The following is a 20,197-nucleotide window of genomic DNA, read 5'->3' as shown; positions in this document are numbered from 1 at the left end:
ATGCTAATGTTCATGTAACTCTTTATGTCACTACAGAGGTATACAAACCAAGGTGAAGACACTAGGATGACCCTAATTCAATATTACTAGTGTACTTCAAAGCAGGAGTTTTCAGCAGAAAAAGAAGAACACACAGAACACTGTGTGAGGAGAGCAATGGTCATTTATAAGTCAGGGACAGGCTTCTAGCTGATTCGTCCCTTGAAGTTCTCAAGGGGAGCAAATCCTATACATGCTCTGATTGGAGGTACGGAGCCTCTAGAACTGTAGGATAATAAATAAATGTGTGACATTTTGTTACAGCACCCCTGGGAAACTAATACAGACTTAGATCCCAGAACAGGACAAGTTAACCCTTGATTGGCCTCCAGAGAACAGAAACTCTCATCCAGAGCAGACTTCTCTCACAGACAAGGACTGCCAGGTGTAACCATCAAAGCCAACCACTGTGGTATTCCAGAGCTCCCCTGAGGCACCAGACTGGGGAAGAGCCAACAAAAACCAGCTTTGCCATCATGTTCCCTGGACTCCTCCACTTCCTTCCTTTCCTCACAGGATCTTCCTGAGAGCCCTCCCTCAGTCAGGCACTTACGCTTTCAGCTCACACTGTGTTTCTGCAGAATTTGGCCTGGGGATAATCACAGAGGTCGGGTCTTCATTACGAAAGGAAACCTATCTTTAGACATGTGATTGCCTCTCTTCATGAGTGTCTACTCCTCATGTACCTGAAAATTGTCTAAAACACTCCTTTAATGGGCCGTCTAGAATACATGGAAATGAGAAAGCTAAATGAAGGAACTGAAATAACAAATTCAGTTTATATCTACATAGTTGTGAGATGAGCATAATACGAACAGTTAATTACTCTCCTGTGGAATTTAAGAAATGAAGGTGCTGTTTTGAAACTATTTTTGTGGTAAGAGAAACCTATAAAAATAAACCTATGCTGAAAGTAAGTTTTGAAAGCCCTACTTAAACTGTCGTGAGAAAAATTGCAAAGAGAGGATCCATGTCCATTGTGGTTTGCATTTTAAGTACACCCTAAAAGCCAGCGTATGTTTCTATGATCCCATTCCTACACATTAATTACAGTCTATAGGAGAGTGCCATCACCTCTGATCATTTTCTATGGCCTTACCTCTCTAAGTGTTCACACAATTCGAAAGATACCAAGCCATTCTGGACAGTTCTCACCACGACATCATCAATCCCAAACCAACCACTGTCTCTGCTTCTGAATCCAAGTAATTTCAAAGTTTCACAAGCGTTGTTACCAGGTTTTCTGATGGAAGCACTCTTGGTCCTATAAAATGGTTAACAGAAATGGGTGAAAATCCACATAGCACAAATCACATTAAAATTCTACTTTTCATGAAGTAACTAATCCAGCAACAATCCATCGTGTGTACACTATGCATTCCTAATTATTTCTGACTTCAAGATGGGACAATTATAGCCCTTGCTTCTAGAAGTATCCATATACTATCATAGTACTACCTGTTTATAGCATGGGACGATCTGGGTGGTACTAAGAAGAAAGTATGGGGGATTTAGGAGAAAATATACTATTCAAGGATATTTGCAGAATAAAAATGCTGGTGTGAAATAATGGATTTGAAGAATGAAATACATTTTATTACTGGCAAAAGAAGGTTTAAGGGAACACAAAAACATAATGGACTCAGAGGGACAAGTACAGACACTTTAGGGGTACTCAAGAATGATTGTATAGCATGCTGGGTAAAATCATAGACTCCAACACCATTTCCTCTGGCTGGGTTCCGTCTCTTAAAATCAAATGACCATACATAAGGTATTTTGTATTTATGTATCTCAATTTCACTGGCTATCACATTAGAACAATATTAACTTTATTATAGAATTATATATGCAAGTGTGGATACTTATAAAGCATTCATTGAAAGTGTTAAGTGGTATTAATATTCCCATTCCACATCCTACAGCAGAAGATAGCCAATATGCTTTCTTAAATACTTTTCCTGCTTATATAACATGTCCCACCCAAAGCCTAACAGCTTTAAGTACCACATGTTACTGCTTGCCAACTAGAGTTCATTCCATAGACCAGTTTCTAAGAGCCAGCCAACGCGGTTCCCTTTCTTTGGAATTTGGCTATGTCGGAGTTCAGAGACTATGGCTCATCATTTTACTTTGGTTGCAAAGCGCTGGACTAAGAAAATCAATTGATAGTGTGCATATTAAGAAGAAAATTTAGATGTTAAGGGGGTAAGAAAAAAATTAATGTGAAAGAAACAATGGAGTCTTCCGAGACAAATATGAGGTCCTTCAATGAATGTTCTTGCATTCTTTTAAACAGTATCTGTTCTTTACAACAAAAAACAAAAAACTGTTGATACTAGACATCTTTGGAGAAAAATGTCCTGCAACTTGCTGGGGAACAAAAACAATTTAGCTAGCTACCAAAATCAAGATCGATCTCTCTTATCTCCCACTCTCTGTCTCCTCTCTCTCTCCATGTATTTATGTGATGTGGTGTGTGTGTGTAAATAAGTAGAATTATAAAATTTACCTCAGTTTCACAGACCAATATGTCCTATGACTCAGAAACAAAGAACTTACATCATTTTTAAAATCCTCTATTGGTTTTTCAGGGACTCTGACAGAATAAAATAAAAAATTATGGAAATTGGCTTTGGGATGTTAGATTATAATCACAGATGTGGTAGATTTTTTTTAATCCTTGAAAATTAATTTGCACTGGAGAATATACTCACACTGAATCAGAATCTTGATCATTCACTAGAAATAAATTTCACTAAATCCAGTGTTGATCCTTCCCTAAACCTACCTATGGTAGTAACTATTCACTTTTTTTTTCTGCCAGTGCTCTGAGTTTCCGTGAGGTTGTAACACGTAGTGAAAGCCCATACACCCTGACTCAGGACAGACAGTTATTTGATTCAGCCAAATAGTGCATCTGGCATTCATGAGCAATGGCCACTAAAATATTGGCTAATCCTTTGCTTTGAGTGTACAATGGGGTTGCATGTCTCTATCACTAGAGTTGAATGAGACCATGTGACTAGTTCCAGGTAAATAATTGGAAATTGAAGAGAGATTTGTCACTTTGGAAACATGAGGCTTATTGCTAGTGGATCTACCCAAAGTTGTTCTACAGCCATGATGGCGACCAGAAAGTGTTTGTTCTGTGCCTAAGTACAGGCGTAAGAAGCAAGAAACAGCCTTTCATAGCATGGAATGAGATATAAAGACTGTTGTTATATACGTATAGTAAGATACAAGGACTGTTGAGAAGTTTGTTTTCACTTCATAACATAGGCTGATCTGTATTCCGTATTCCTTCTGGGTCCAGTTATGAGTTTCTAATACATTTGGAATGGGAGTTCAGCTCTAGGCTTCTATACATATAAATGAGGGAAATATTCCTGTTTTTCTCTAACTTGGATTTATGAAGATGTAGTGGGTATCATCTACATGAGGTACAAACATGTCAGAGAATATAATTGGTTCAGGAAAGAACATAAATGAGAGACTATGTTTTATCCCCAGTACACGAAAATATAAATAAATAAAAAGTTATAGCACTTTTTTTTTTTTTTGGTTTTTGAGACAGGGTTTCTCTGTGTAGTTTTGTGCCTTTCCTGGAACTCACTTGGTAGTCCAGGCTGGTCTTGAACTCATAGAGATCCGCCTGCCTCTGCCTCCCAAGTGCTGGGATTAAAGGCGTGCGCCACCACCGCCCAGCTTAGCACTTTTTGACTGAAGACTTTTGTTTCCTTTTCTGTGACTTAAAAGGTGTCCTTAATAACCAAGATTAATAGCATGTGCCTGTAACCTTAGGACTGAGTAGGCCGAGGACGAAGGAGAACAGAGAGTGTGCAGCCAGCTGGGCTACACAGGAGGTACCAGAAGAGCTAGAGAACCAGAGTCTGTCTCAAAACACAAAAAAGAAGAAGTCCTGAGTTAAAGAAACAATGTGCAGTAATAGATGTAATGTATCTTTAAGTCAAATAATGGCATGTTACATCCATACCTCCTAGGATTAACAGCTCTCTAACCAAACATCTATGCCCTACTTATGCACTATTAGCAAACCTTGATAATGTTGCCTAGTAATGACTAGTACTTGGTCAAGATCAAAAAATGACATTTTGATGTTATGACAATTCTCCAAAATATAAAACCAGAACTGGGGAGATGGTTTGGCTAGCACAACATGGAGCATGAGCACAGGAATTCTGACCCCTACCACTAATGTAAATGATGGGTGGGTAGGTGTGTCTGCCCTTTTATAATCTCATTGGTCAGGAGATGGACATATGGAATCCTTGAAGCAAACTGATTAGACAGACTAGTTGAGCCGGTCTGTTCCACATTCAGGGAGGTACACTGTTAGTTGATAAAGTGAAGAGCGATTGAGAAAGACACCCAACATCAACCTAGGATCTCCACACACATGCCCACGTGCATACACACTCTCACACATGCGTGCTGAAAAATTAAAATAAATAAAATATAGTGCATCTTTCTAAAAAAAAAATGGTTTATTTTAAAATGTTCATCTCTTCCCAAAGTATAATCAGGTTCTGTGAAGATGCTGACTAAAATAAATATGCTATTAATCTCTAAGAAAACATGTGCTGCAAGCAATCACATTATCAAAATTCTCATATCACATTTTACTTTCAGAACAATCCCTTTGTGGTATGCATAATGCATGGGCCTTTAAATGTGAATGTCAATGCTTTAGGATTAACTTTTCTCAGAAAACTAATTTAGTCATTAAAGTACTGATTTTTACATAGAATTTCTTTACTCAAAAATTTAAAACAACTCCCACTATAAATTATACATGTTGATGACGGAGCTGTTTTAAAATAGAAGTGTCTCCTGACTAATTTTTTTTTTGTCAACTCGACACAAGTTAAAGTTACCCAGGAAGAGAAACCTCAATTGCAAAAATTATTCCATCACATTGTCTGTAGCAAGTCTGTAGAGCATTTTCCTGATTCATGATTGATGTGGGACAGGCCACTGTGGGTGGTGCCACCCTTGGGCAAGTGGTCCTGAGTTGTATACAAGAGTGGGCTGAGCAAGCCATGGGGAGAAAGCCAGTAGGCAGCACTCCTCAATGGTCTCCATTTCAGTTTCTGCCCAGACTTCCTTCAGAGATGATGGACTATGATATGGAAGTGTAAGCCAGATAAACACTTTTCTCCCCAAGTTGCTTTTGGTCACAATGTCATCACAATAGAAACCCTAAGACAGTATATGGACAAGGAACGTATGCATGGTCACATTGCCTAGGGTGTATGGCATACTGAGGAATTTCCAGTGGTCTATTTTCTACATGGTTTGTATTAAGTTTGCAAATTGATGATCATTTTCTGGATCAAATTGTACACTCTGAGTTTAATATTTGTTACCAATATTATCACTTTGGGATTTCAATTCAAATGACTGATATTGAGAAAAAAGTTTTTGTTTTTCTGATTCAACTACCCTGTTTAATTATCAAGTTATAAACTTTTGGTGTCTTGCCTAATTGACAATGTCCTTAGTCCCAGTTACACATATCACAGACTCCATATTCTAATCTACTATATGTTGTGGATATGTATCTGGTCAAGACAGCTAGGGATTTCTTATGATCTGTCAGTATTAGTACAACCACTCGCACATGTCTCTATTCGAAAAGTTATTGTTGAAAAAAAGAACACTTTTCTTTGTTGAGCTCATATGAAAGTCAGTTACTATACCTTGAGATTGTGCTACCAAAGACACTGCACATTAAGCACTAGCATAAACATTTATTTCTTCAAAAGTGAAAATATATACATTGTTAACCTGTCTTACTGATCAGCAGAGTCTACCCATTCAAATTCCCTTCTTCATTTTGTTTTTTAATTCCCAACAGGCTTCAGAATATCTAACTCAACAAAGAAGAAATATTTCCACAATGCTGTACTTCATGGAAAAATTAGGGTGATGACTCCAATCAATTTCCATTCAGGAGGCTCTTGTTTCTAACCTGACTACTTATCTATCCATCCCCAAGGCAACTATCTTCATATACCAAGGAGTATACAAATGAAATAACATTTGTTAAGATTATTTTGGATAAAATAAAAGATAACTAAATCTACTTTACCCAACTATAAAATGAAGCAATTAATAATAATGCATGTTTGTTAATGGAGCAAATATACAAGGTAGAAAAACTATATAGAGAAGACAAATATCATCTTTACCTATTTTTCTCTTTGTCTTTACTTTCTTTTTCTATATTACCAATGAGTATCCATTTCTTTCTTTCTTTCTTTCTTTCTTTCTTTCTTTCTTTCTTTCTTTCTTTCTTTCTTTCTTTCTTTTTGAGTATCCATTTTTTTTTTTTTTGGTTTTTCGAGACAGGGTTTCTCTGTGTAGCTTTGTGCCTTTCCTGGAACTCACTTGGTAGCCAAGACTGGCCTCAAACTCACAGAGATCTGCCTGCCTCTGCCTCCCAAGTGCTGGGATTAAAGGCGTGCGCCACCACCGCCCGGCGAGTATCCATTTCTAAGCAACATGAAATTCACTTTATAAATTGATGTTGCTACTTCTTGAGCCCAAAGTTCTTCTCATGTCAATGGCCATGCATTTGGAGGAAGGGTCAGCCCACTTAAGGTTCAAAGTTTCCTTATAGCGGTGACATTGACTAATATGGAAATCTCCTATTGAGTCTGCTTGAACACAAAAGGTGATCTCTAGAAACTAGGTTAATTCCCCTCAGACAATCTGCCAGGGAGACAGGATGATAGACACACAGCCACTGTCTCAGGCCTGGCAGTCACCTATTACTATACCTTTCTCATCTTTCCTTAATTCCTTCAATGCCACATAAAAGATGTTCTGTGGTGGTATTCTAATTGTACTGAAATGTGATTTTGATTGTATGTTAATAAATAAAGTTGCCCAGGGGTCAGAGCTATTAGAGCCATAGCAAGAGTGTGGCGGTGGTGGCACATGCCTTAAATCCCAGCACTTGGTAGAAGAGCTAGGTAGATCTCTGTGTGTTCAGGGATACAGCCAGCATTGGAGACATATGCCTTTAAGACTTGGGGGGCTGTACATACAGACAGTGAGGAGGCAGTCATGTGTTTGAGTTTACAACCAATGAGAAGGCAGAACAAAAAGACTATGAAAAGACATACACACAGGAAAAAGGTCTCTTTCAGTGAGCTAGGACCACCACAGGAGGAAGGGTGAGATTTTAGCTCTGAGCTCTGACCTCTTAGATTTCTCTTTTACATTGGTTCTGTGTTTCTTATTTAATAAGACGGTTGGTTACATCAACAATGTTCAGAAGAGCATCCCATGATAAAAAGGTCTGCTTCTGGTCACTTCAATATTTGGTTTCCATGAGTAGAAAGATATACTACTAGGGAGTGTACAAGAGGGTTTCCTCTTGATTTTCCAAAGCAGGCTTTTCAACCCTCCAGGACCTTAATAGTCTTGAATGAAATAGTACATGATATGTTTGAAGACTTTACAAAACAATGGCTTCAGGTTTAACAAAAGGGAAACATTTTATTTGCTCCATAGCTCTCCGAACCCATGTCTCACTGAAATTGTGACATTATTATGGTAGGTTGGGCCTTCCTGCATGGACCAGACAGTACTAGCACCTAAGGAACATACAGCATGTATGATATTACTATCTATAACATTACCACTTCTTTCTCTAATTGGTTCTTCAGAAGATTATATACTTAATCCATATAACACAGAATGGTAAGTAACAAGTTTAGAATGGGTCATCTGAGGCTCTTTCCCCAATAAAGCAAAAATAGTTAGATGATAATAAATATAATTTTTATCTGTAATATTTTGACTTGCATAAACCAGGGGACTCTGAAAAGAATTCCCCAAATTTTTTGACAAAAAAAAATGTGAAAGATCAAAGTTTCAGCAGGAGGAATAGTCAGACTGGAATGAGGGATTTCCATGTGGACATTGCTCTTCCAATAACCAAGAAACATGAGCCAACAGTGGTAAATAATAATCAATGAGCAGAATATGGAGCTATTCATCTTCAGGATCACAGGCACACTGGAAAGATGAACATGAACGTTTAGCATACTGAGACTGTTGAAAGTAATTTTGAAGTCGGAGTTGGATCTCAACAGAGACAGAAATACATGCCATCTGAGGAAACTGGCTCCATTTCATGCCAGCAGAGTCCTACAGGGCACACCCAGGCATTAAATTCCCCAAATGAAGAAACAGAGCCACCAGTGACGGTTAGCAGAAGAAACAGCCACAGATAGGAATTCTCAAGACGAAGCTATAAGCAGCAAGAGACTATCAAGAACATGGGAAATTTTAATAGGTGACAAACACAAATAAGAGAGTTTAGAAGAAAACATTAAAAACAGTAATTCAAATGTCACCTTGAAAGTATATTTTAAAGGTCAGAATATTCTTTTTAGCATTGGGGTGTTTTGAAGTGGAATGTGAAGAAATTATATGGCACACTGCCATAGACATATGATGATGGAAATATGTAACAGAAGTAAAGAACTGTGGAAGTGTGTTAGAAGGTGGCTCCACTGGTGAAGTCGAGCAGCAAAATTATACACAACTAATCACGTCTATTTCTATGTTCCCTATCATTTATCTTACAGTAAAGAATGTTTAATTTTCCTCCAGCTACAAATCAACAGAGTGCTGCCGCAAGCTTCTTAAGCTGCAAGCATAATAGGAACAAGAATACAGCCATTAACTCAGACAAATGGTGGAGACTCAATAGAGAGGAAATGTAGGAGTTCAGTTCATGACTGCATCACTCACTAGTTAGCAGACTTACAGAGGTTCTTAATGTCACTACACTTAAGGCTTCACATTGATAAAATGATAATGCAGGCCACAATACACAAATCTGCCACAGAGTGACCTCTTGGGTAATAGTAGCTGTTACTCAATTCTTGTTTTTTAAAACCAGTCCTTTCATGTTTAGTAAATGGGAATATCTTCTTCTGTCTCCTCTATTAGGAAAGAAAATTAATCTTAAGTTAAAAGATGGGAATTAAGGTCAGGTTTAATGTTCTGTAATATGTTCAATTTGCTAACCTTCCACTTTTTTGTTTCTTTTGGCTGGTGAGTTAATATGTATATTTGACTTTATTCATGAAGATGTTGTTTGATTATATGACTTACGAGAAGGAAAACACTTGTAGGTAAATATAAATTCAAATTAAGTTAATTAATTAACCAATTTTGAGATAAAGTTTCTCTGTGTAACATTGGCTGTCCTGGAACTCACTCTGTAGATCAGACTGGCTTCAAACTCACAGCGATCTGCCTGCCTCTGATACACAAGTGCTGAGATAATTATAAGCATCACCACTCTCTGGGAAATTTTATTCTATTTTAAAAGATCAAATTTATCTTATTCATCCACTGAACGAAGAAATTATTAGTACTATGTGACATTCTCATAATTAAGCATATCATAAATTCCTGAAAGACTTAACCTCAAATCTATATTGTTAAAAATATAGTACAGCTTTGAGTCCATTAGAACTAAAACTCTTTCCTATTGAGGGTCAACCGTGAGAACATACTTCATACTATCTTTACTCAGATATTTAAATACAAGTCAACTGATTACAAGTAATCGTGGGAGTTCTTTGTCCCCCATTAAATTAGTTAGCAGTAGTCGGTCTCTGACTGACCTGTTGAAGCACAAGGGTGTCGGCAGGCTCCTGCGCACTGAGGCACTCTCTGGTCTCCTGTGTTCTTTCTCAGGCTCAAGGTTCTTTTTTTCGGGGAGAGGAGAACAAGGAAGGAATACGGTGACTGGCTTTTGAAAAGAATGAGTCGATGGGTGCTGGATGTGCACAAGAGGACTTGTCGACTGCACTGAATAAGAGGAATCTTGGTGTGCTTTTAAATAGGACACCAGAGAAGGGTCGACTGGCTGGATCTAAACAAAAAAAAAAAGAAGGAAAAAATATGTCGATGTCCATGTATACACACTCAAACACACATATGCACGCATACATTCAGAGGATGCAAGTATTAGCATGGCCCTAAACCAATTTTCTGAAAACTTTAGGGAATGTATTTTCATGTGTTTCTCTGTACATTCTTGCCTGGAAATAAAACTCTGTATATAAAAGCACACTATTGAGTAAAATCTCTTAAAAATGTGGTTTCCTATTCATATATGCATGCACACATGAACATACACATGCATACACACTCACAAACACACACATGTATATATATGTTTGTGCATGTGTTTTAGAAACACTCAACTATAAACAAGAACATAATCAAGGAAACAGAAGTGAAATTTTGTGTAATTTCTAAAAATCACTATTCTTAGATCATGTGATCAGCACAAAATCGAGAAGAAAGCTAACACAACTCAAAATTCATAGAAAATATTTTCAAATAAATTATTACAATTAGGCTTTCTTCCCAATCTTTCTCCTTGACTTACTATTTGTAATAGGAACTGAGAGAAATAGGAAAGAGATAATAGGAAGAACAAGGCTGGAATGATAAGGAATCCCATTGGAGAACATACATTTTCTGGGATGTATATTCATATAGCATTACACGTTATGAAAATAGTGTTTGTGTACATTAAATTATTGTTCAAAAAAGCTAATTTTCTTTAGTAAATACAATCAAAAATCATGATAATAAACATTTGAATGGATCAGTAGCTCCTTATCTTTTTCCATCAATTTATTTGGAAATCTGGATTTATGTAAATACCCCTAAATTTGTCAGCAATTGTTTTCTAGACATTCAGCATATGTTTGCTAACAAGCATAAACAAGTAATACAGAGGACTATTTAGGAAAACCTTGTAAATAAAAGCAGAGGTATGTTTCAGATTGCTGAAAATATTTACTGTATCACTCAACTCACTATAGATGAGTCCACATACAAGAGAAGATGAGCTTCATGGTTACATGACAAATCTACAATCTCTGCATCTGTAGGACCATGCTTGGCCCACTAGACATAGAATATAATTAATTTACCTTTTTAATGTTTACCTTTAACTGGACAAGCACTGGTGAGTTGAAAACTCCTGCAGGATAACTGAAGGTTATCCGGGCATCTACGATTGATTTTAGATTGAGTCCTTTTTTCGTTACTGTGAAAGACTGTTTCTTTAAGCATGACACTACTGAAAACATACCCAACTTGTAAACATTCACTGCAGCACAAGTCCCCTATACAGAGTAAAAGACACTTACTGAAGCAAGCAATTAGCATTATTTGGGAGAAATACATGTATAACACATATTCTGTGAGCTGTCAAAACAAGCAAAAAGTGTATATGCTATCCATAATCTCCCATGGTGTGGAGAGATCACATTCACTGAGATGTGATCTTTTTGGGGAAAGGATAAGGAGATGTTAAGAGTTCCTTAAGCTTGGACTTCCCAATAGAGAAATGAGAAATGAATTTATTTTGTAACTTAAATTAAATCTTCACACATGTATAATAGGTAGTCATAATATCTTCACAAGTTTTAGTTACTCTGAAATCCTAGCCAATTTTGGCTAGAACGATTTTTTTTTTTTGGATAGAATGAATTTTATATATAGAACTTGTCTAGAAGTTTCTATGCTATTTTACAGAATTCCAAGGAATAGAATTTTATTTCCTGGGCATTTTACTTTAACATTGCAGCAAGTGTACTGTCAGAAAAATTCTTTCTTCTGACAGATCACAACATCTTCAGATACCATAAAAAGTCATTGTCTCTATTTCTTTCTGCAGTGGAAACACATAACTACAGAGTAATACACTGTATCTTTCTTCTCTACTTATATTCAAATAAATAACCATGTATCCAAGCACATACTCAACAGTTTTATCATGCAAAATGGAACTGAGTCCATAAACAGAAGGAAAATGATCTATGTGTATAATCATCAATGCTTTAAACAAGGAGGCAGACCAAGAAATAATTTGCTCGGTTCATGCATTCCCCAATACCAGCTAGACTCCACCCAGCATGAGTGGATAATAGCGCATGCACACACACAAACATTTCAGGGTTATTCACCCTGGAAAATAATCGACCCTTTGAAAGCTGACTAAGGGAAACATTTCACAATATCACAGTTGGGAAAAATTTGGAGCACAATGATCCTGCTTCAGCAGCCAGAGGGAAAGGAGTGAGAAGAAAAGGTCTCCTGGGAACAAGTGGTGGTTGCTGAGCCCTGAGACCACATTTGGCAGATACCAGGGAAACTAAAAAGGCTCTTGAGAATTAGAGCATTTAAATGTCATAGGACCCACATAAAACTTGGGAAGGGTTCCAGAACTCAAACGTTCCTGAGCTAAAATTAGAGATAACTCTCATTAGCCTACTATGTAAAGGAAAGTACAGTTTTCTGGTAAACAATGATCCTCTTAATTTTTCTTGTGTCTTGATTATTCATTTACAAAACATCTTTTGAGCCCATCTGGGAAAGGCACTTGTACTGTGAGCAGTTTCTAAAGTACTTGTTATAAAGGACACACAGACTCGCCAAGATTGAGAGGCCTACTCCAGAGCAATGCTAATCAGACTCCCATATTCACAGGCAGCTAGTCTAAATCTAACAGGTATTAATGGCATGAATAGGAGTAATGAGAACAGACTTAGCTTTATTATTCAACTATGTAGCCTTGATTTGATTTGTAAACAAACCAAAAGGACAGAATGTATTTTGAGGATTTTAACATGTATTCTTTTCTGTTCCCACCAAATAAAAAACATTTGCATATAAAAACATAAACACCTTAAGTGTTTACAAATAAATTCAGTAGCCCACAGAGAACTCTTAACATGAATCCTCATTAGTTCTCTAATTCAGTAATTCTGGACTCTGTCTCAGCAATATTTGAATTTGTGACATAGAGAGCCTTAATACTATTACAATAAAGTTAGTTTCACATGGTGAAAACTTATTAACAACTCGCTTGTATAAAGATTTTTCCCCATCTTCTTAAGTGGCTTGTTCCTTTAGTTTTTGCCATCTTATCAGGCAGACATTATTATATTACTTTTCAAATATAAGATCTGAGCCACAGAGAGGTGTCTTGAGCCATCCGAATTCACACTGCAGCCAAATGTGAGAACCGCATTTCTTCCTTTACTGCCCTCATCCCAACGACTAACAACACAATCCTCAATGTTTAGACTAAATTCCACTTACAAATTTAATCAGTTCATCAGAGCAGGCACATACACACGTTTCCATTTTATATATATTCTCCCAACCTATGAATAATCAAAACTAAAACTATAGCATCTGAAGATTCTAATGCTTCTGTGTGGGCAGCAGTCCAACACAGTAGATACGTAATTAGGAAGTTAGCATGAACCATGAAGTGAATGAAGCTATGATGCTGGTTGTTTTCTAGGAGAAAAAAAAAGGAACATTTGGTGAGTCCTAGACCCATTCTCTATTACTAACTTTGGCAAATAATTTCTGCTGTTTGAACTTCATAGATGGTATTTAGAAAAAAAAAAAAAAGCATGAGTATTCTAACACAAATGTGTCCACACTTATATAATGGGACAATTATTACTATATTACTACGTAATATTCTGAGTTACAAGAAGGGAAGAAAAACAACAAATACAGTTGTAGCTCAGGCCTTACTGACCTTATAAGTTCCCCTCATTCCTTCCAATGAATTTGGAGTTAGGTAACTGGATTGAAAGTTTGTGTCAGTCATTTTCACCGCGATGTCTCTGTAATTGCCCTTGTAGCTTGCCTTGAAAGGAATTGCAATGCATACTGGGAATGGGATTTTCTTTTCCTTATCTGAGCATTCAACAGTGATGACGTTGCTGACCAACTCTTCATTAGCATTCACTATAAAGGAGCTCATGCTGTTAATTATCTGGCAATCCAACTGTTGCAGGACATGCGATGGTGCTGTGATGTAACAAGACACTTGAGGATCAGTCCCAGCACTCTGCACATCAAGATACCTGCCAAAAATAAATAAATAAATAAATAAAAATAAAAATAAAAATAAAAAAAAGGAAAAAGGAAAAAAAGCGAGCTTCATTTTCCAGGCATTCTATCCATGTACTTTACAGACAAATGCAGAAGGACACAAAGTGTAAGGCACATTGCTTTGATGTGGACTTTAATGTTCCCAGTTACTAACCCTGTAATAAAAAAGATGCTAAACCTCTGTATACCACAATTTCCAGTAATATGGGGTGAAAGCAATGTCTACTTCACATACGCTATAACTATTTTTGACTAATTTTATTATCAAAGTGATTGATTTATTCCTCACTATTGTTCATCCTATAATAAAATTCAAAAATTAATCATGTTTTTAAATAAATGAGGAGAGAGATGCCTTTATGGTGAGATCCTCTAGGATTGCAAGAATGAATTTTTTTTTTCTGATTTAAAAGTAAAAAGCCAGAAAAAGGAAAGTTCCAGCATTCATCCAATCTTATATAAAGCAAAAGTACACATCATGTGCATGCATACACAACCACACACACAACCACACACACACACACACACACACACACAAACACACACACACACTCATACACAGAAAGAGAGACAGACAGAGATAATGACAGACAGTAGAGAGAAACAGAGAGACAGAGAGATAAGATAAAAACAATGCAGAGGTATTCAGACTCTATATATGATTGGGCAGAGTAGATTCCTTTTCTTCCTCTAAAGTAGCTAGTTTGGGCAATTGCAGGACACTGAATAATCCAGACAAAGAAGAAAAGCTAATTCCTCCCTTCTATAGCCCTCACTCCTGACTCACCACCTGTTCTGGGAGACTTGAAATTTCTAAGCTGTTCTATCTGGAGGGGAAAAGGCCACCAAGTCCTTGACATGGAGAGGAAGAAGAATGAGGAAGTTGCCCATCTTAAATGCTTGAGTATAAAGTGCAGTAATCTACCTAAAACCTCTTATTTATTTGCCTGTCTACCTGCTGGCAAGGGATCTGTATGATGCCTATTGCCTCAAGAAGTGATGAATATGAAGCTCAGAAATTGTCGAAGTACACTAAATCAAATAGTGATATTTAAGTTTTTGTACACTAATCCTATTAAGCAGGAATAGATTATTTCTAACACTGAGATTATCATTTGAAAAGTTTAACTATTTTATTTCTCTTCAACACCACCTTTGCAAAAATTTTCAGAGTCTTATAAATTTGAATTCAAATTTGAGACCAGGCATTTCCTATTTGTTTGCCCATAAATATCAAAACCTCTCAGAATAGTCAATAGTTTAATGCTTCCTGTTAGTCAGGTTTTAGCCACATAGTTTTACTTAATTTTTATAGCTTCTGTGTCAAGTATTATTATCTCTTCTATTTTGCAGACAGGGAAACTGAAGCTGAGATATTCAACCTTGCTATAAATCTCATAGATGTTCAGTTTTAGAAGTAAAAGTTGACTCTCTGCTTCTTAATATGGAAGTAAAGTAAAAGCTCTCAAATATTGTCATGCCTTTCTCATATCTTCCCTAAGTAATGATTGCTCCATCCATTACAGCTTGAAACTAATATCTAATCTATGATATTGCGAAGTTTGAATGAGATATAATATTTAAACCTATTAAATAGTAATGGATCTGAATAAACTGCATGATCACTAATGGTTTGATCTCTATGTTAACACCATCCACTTGGGGTTCTCTTCTTAATATTTATTTCACAACAGAGAAATAATGGAAACAAAGGCAATATTGAAGGTATATGACAGGATCTACACATAACACAGCATCATTTTCTCAGTTATATATTAATAAAGTTTTAGCTGTATTTCTTTTACTGTTAATACAGTTTGAAGCTTACTGCTAAATATAACTTATAATTTCATAAAGAAATATAATTAAACTTTTAACTCATAGAGGTCATTTATTTATGTATACAGTTCTGAACTTAAAAAAAAGATCTCCAGCATGCTGATCTGCTTAACTTTTTTGTTCATAGAGATAATGATAATTAAAAAAAAACATTATTCAGCAGAAGATTCAGTGAACTGGCTTCATATAAGTCCAGGAATGCCCTCTTCTGTATCCTGGAAACCATCTCAATGCACTCCACCTCTACAAGGTGTGGTTCCCAAATGACAAATAAAGTGTACAGGAGATTTGTAAATAGATCCATCCTCTACAGTCTTAATCAACTATGACTAGTCTTGTTATTAAATAGATTACATTAGTTTAGTGTTTTTTTTTTTCCTCTTTGTGTACACCTTAGTATAGCTACCTCCAAAGGATGGTGCTTTTGGGAAACTGAAGGTTGAGGAACCACAAAAGATCCCAAGCAAGGTTTTGTTTATTGCATATACTTTTATGTGGTATGATGTATGATGGCTTCCTAGCCTGGGGGACTGCAATGAAGAGTCATCTTGGTAAATATGCAAGCCAAGCACAATTGGTTCAATGCCACAGAAGAAGTCAGTCGCTAACCAGGGAACACCTAAAGTAGGTGTTAGAGGGAGTGGTGCCAGCAATGACTCACGAGCTGGTGTTTTGAGTCATTTCTGAATGGGAGGATGTGAAGTTTCAATGTTTTTCTTAAATGAAATGGGAAACCACATATTGACAACTTTAGAGGTTGTTTGTCAGGGACAGTAATTCTTGCAAACCATGGAGGTCTTCATGCATTGAACATCGACAGAATTCACTAAATTCTCTTTGCTGGGGACACACTACTTTCTTTTTTTCATTTTTCTTATAGAGTCCTATGATCAAGGCAAGCAAAGTACTTGCTGAAGAACATAGACTCGGTGATGTTTTCCTGGGAACAGTGTTGTGTGCTTACACAGTAGACCATCAGCGTGTTATATCGAGAAGGACACAGGTGTACAACAGCAGTGAGGAGAGGTAGGATAGTGAAAGTAGCTGGGCTGTGTGGTGATATTTTATTTGTGCACCCCAATAAAGCTTATCTGGAGATCAGAGGAAAAAGCCAGCCACTATATTAAAGATAGAGGTCAGGCAGTGGTAGCACATGCCTTTAATCCTAGCGTTTGGGAGGCAGAGACTCATCCAGATCTCTGTGAGTTCAAGGCTACACTGGGAACAGAGCCAGGCATGGTGGCACATGCCTTTAATCCCAGCACTAACCATGGAGGTTGGAGGTCTGTACAGACAAACAGGAAGTAAGATGGCAGGGCACAGAAAGGTATATACGCATAAGTATACAGGAAGTAGCTCTCTCTGGAGGCTGAGGAGTTAGTAAGGTGAGGTTGGCTGTGGCTTGTCCTATTCCTCTGATCTCTGCTTTTCACCCCAACTTTTGGATCCTGTTTTTTTTTATTAATAAGACTGTTTAGTGATTCATCTTACAGGGCATGACATCAAATAACATACGAACACCTAGCTGAGTGTGAACACTGACAGAGGGACCCAACACTAAGCCCCTCTGTGATTGCCTCATTTGCTAATCACAGGCACCAAGGAAGAAGACACTGAGGAACTGAGACCAAAAAGGAACACACAAATAAAAAAAAAGGAAAAAGAAAACACGAAGCAAGTTGCCCCGTTTCAAAATAACTTGCTAATAATAAGACAGCAAATAAAAATTAATTTTGTCCTGCTCCCCAAATATTTTTCCCCACTATATCACATTGCTAAGGAAGGTGTTGTATTTATCTGGGAAAATATAGCTAGAAACTATCAATTTAGACAAATCAAGAATCAATGCTACCTTGCAGTGGTGGGGAGATAGCTCATAAAATACATTAATCTTTCTCCCTTTCTTTATTCCAGGGGCTTTTAGAGAATCTGATTAAAAAAAAAAAGCAAACAAACAAAAATCTTCTGACAATTTTCTGAGTTGAATAGGTGTGACCATCATATTTACCTTTAAGAACACTGAAAAGCTTATCCACAATTCCCCCGGAGCTCTGAAGGCAAGATTTAAAGATTGATGACAATTATCTTAGAGATAATCATAATCATATTAGCAAATTGTCTTTTAATTTTTTAACATTCTGACATTTCTTTTTTTCTTATTAGAAACTAAATTTTGTTATTTAGCAAAGTGTTCGAATTACTTTCATAACTAATTATTTTTCCTTTAAAGCACTACTTAATATTAGTATTTTCTAAAACAATGAAGAACAGAATGATATTAGCAATAGCAGCCACATAAATTTCTGTAGGTTAATTTTTAACTTGAATCACTTGTTTACAGTAAATTTTGGAGACATGACACAAAAATTTAAAACTTCATATCATATGTTGGGATTTTTATCCCATAGAGGACTGTTAGGAAACAGGGCCTTTGCAGGACCTAATTAGGTCATAACACAGTCCTCACGGATAGAATTAACATCATTAATAAAGGACCTTGAAACTGGTTTGCCCCATACACCATTTTAGAATGCAACAAGAAGGTACCATCTGTGAATCAGTAAGCTTTCAGTAGACACCGAATCTCCTGTGCCCTCATTGTCTCTCCAACTCTAGATAGAACTCCAAGACATTAATTTCCTTCACTCAAAACAAACCAGTTTGTGGTGGTTTGTCATAGCAGCAGGATTAAGGCATTTAAGAACTACAGAAATGAATGTAGAAGTAGGCGTATATAAACATTTCTCACGGTGTCTTTACTTACTCCTTTTCCATTATGTTATTCTTTTGTTTTGGACTCTCTGAGTCATTATGAACTATTCACATCCTTACTGGAGACATCCCATGCTGTTGGGGATGTGATAATCTCTTCTCCTCGGTTTTCTGAGGTCTCTCGAGTTTCCCTTGTTGTCTGGATTGCATCATGAATGTCTTCCTTGTTGCCATTTATGTTCTCAGCAGTCATGTGTTCTATTTGTTTTTCATCTTCATTTTCTGCATTATCTGGGAACACTGCGCTCTGTGACTCTTCTTGCCCTATTACATTTCCACTCAATGATGCATTGTTTTCTTTCCCCCCTAATTCAGAATTTATCTGGGTTTGATTTTCTTTTAACGGGACCTGGTTTATGTAATGACGTTCCTCTGCATTTGTAGGAGAAACAGTAGCTGTTTCCATGACATTTAGTTCCCTTCTTGGAGCAATGTCTGTTGCTTTGGTATCTTGAATGGCTGATATTGTCTGCTGTGGAGTACGGTCCTCATGCATGCTGCATAAATTACACATCTCCTTTTCTTCTTTCCTTAGAAGCATAGCAGTGTTCCCCAAATATTCATTCATTTTCATGAGGCAGTCTATGAAAGCAATAATTTCTGCACATGTAGACACACAAAGAAGAAGTAAAAACTAAGTCAAATTATGCTTCTGCACCAATGAAGGAAGTATCTGCACAATTTGCCAGCTTTTAACACTTATATAACTACAAGGAAAGAAACTCTACTTTTAACATAGTAGCCAAGTAGTGAAACTTGCCCTTTTTCCCCATAAGTATGCTTTAAACCTTATAGAAAAATAGGAGGCTCCTTCTCCTTAATAAGGATGGAGGCAAGAACTCCTCAATCATTTGGAATATTTGACATTTGTTCCTTTGCCTTGAGAGATACTATACTATATCAATTGTCCATTTCAAATATCAGACATATATTCATCTGAACACCCAGGACAGGTCAATAGCAGAAAGGCAACAGCTATGTTATTTATGATGACACAGATCCTGTATTTTGGTCAGAAATTCAATCCTTCCCCTACTGAGCATGTGATCATAAAAATATGTCAAATTATTCTTTCAAAGAATAACATTACCGTATCATTCTCTGACTGGACCATGCAGTGGTTGATCAAAGACAACCAAACTAAGACAAATTGCTTTACTCTAAGGCTAAGCATTATCAAACTCAAGTCAATCCATTTCTCACTCCATCCTAAGCTCCTATCTGTGCATCTCACTTCTCAAGCTTCTCTCAGGTTGAACCTTTCTAGACTCTCAGCTCTGAGCCAGGAGTCTGTATCCAAAGATCACACATCTCACTGTCACCAAATCATCCTTTCACTAGTCTGGACTTGCCTTTGCACTGCAGTTCTGATAACTTGGTCTTTGTCTGATGCATGAGATCCCATGTTTATTTTGAACTCATCCTTTTTGGTAGCTTACTAATTGCCTTATCTTGTTGTCTAGGACTGTGTTCAATCCCTCCAGAGACTGACTGGTGGTGAGCTCCTGCTGATGGTCCTGGGGTCACATGCTCTGGGAGAGATTCTCTGATATTC

The 20,197-nt window shown here is 36.9% G+C and overlaps 1 protein-coding gene across 1 annotated transcript in view; it reads right to left on the bottom strand.

The window, feature by feature from the left end:
* Dthd1 (death domain containing 1) overlaps positions 1-19,231 on the bottom strand; it is a 61,127-nt gene extending 41,896 nt beyond the window's left edge. The window contains 6 exon segments of the mRNA XM_028868143.2: positions 1,139-1,303; positions 9,717-9,967; positions 11,058-11,237; positions 13,673-14,003; positions 18,635-18,688; positions 18,690-19,231. Of these exon segments, the coding sequence (XP_028723976.2) occupies positions 1,139-1,303; positions 9,717-9,967; positions 11,058-11,237; positions 13,673-14,003; positions 18,635-18,688; positions 18,690-19,216 (1,508 nt within the window). The 5' untranslated portion in view covers positions 19,217-19,231.
* Positions 19,232-20,197: the final 966 nt, after the last annotated feature.

This window comes from Peromyscus leucopus, chromosome 10 (genome assembly GCF_004664715.2).
Source record: "Peromyscus leucopus breed LL Stock chromosome 10, UCI_PerLeu_2.1, whole genome shotgun sequence".
NCBI lineage: Eukaryota > Metazoa > Chordata > Mammalia > Rodentia > Cricetidae > Peromyscus > Peromyscus leucopus.
Note: the sequence above shows the minus strand (reverse complement) of the source record. Positions and strands in the feature narration are given on the sequence as shown.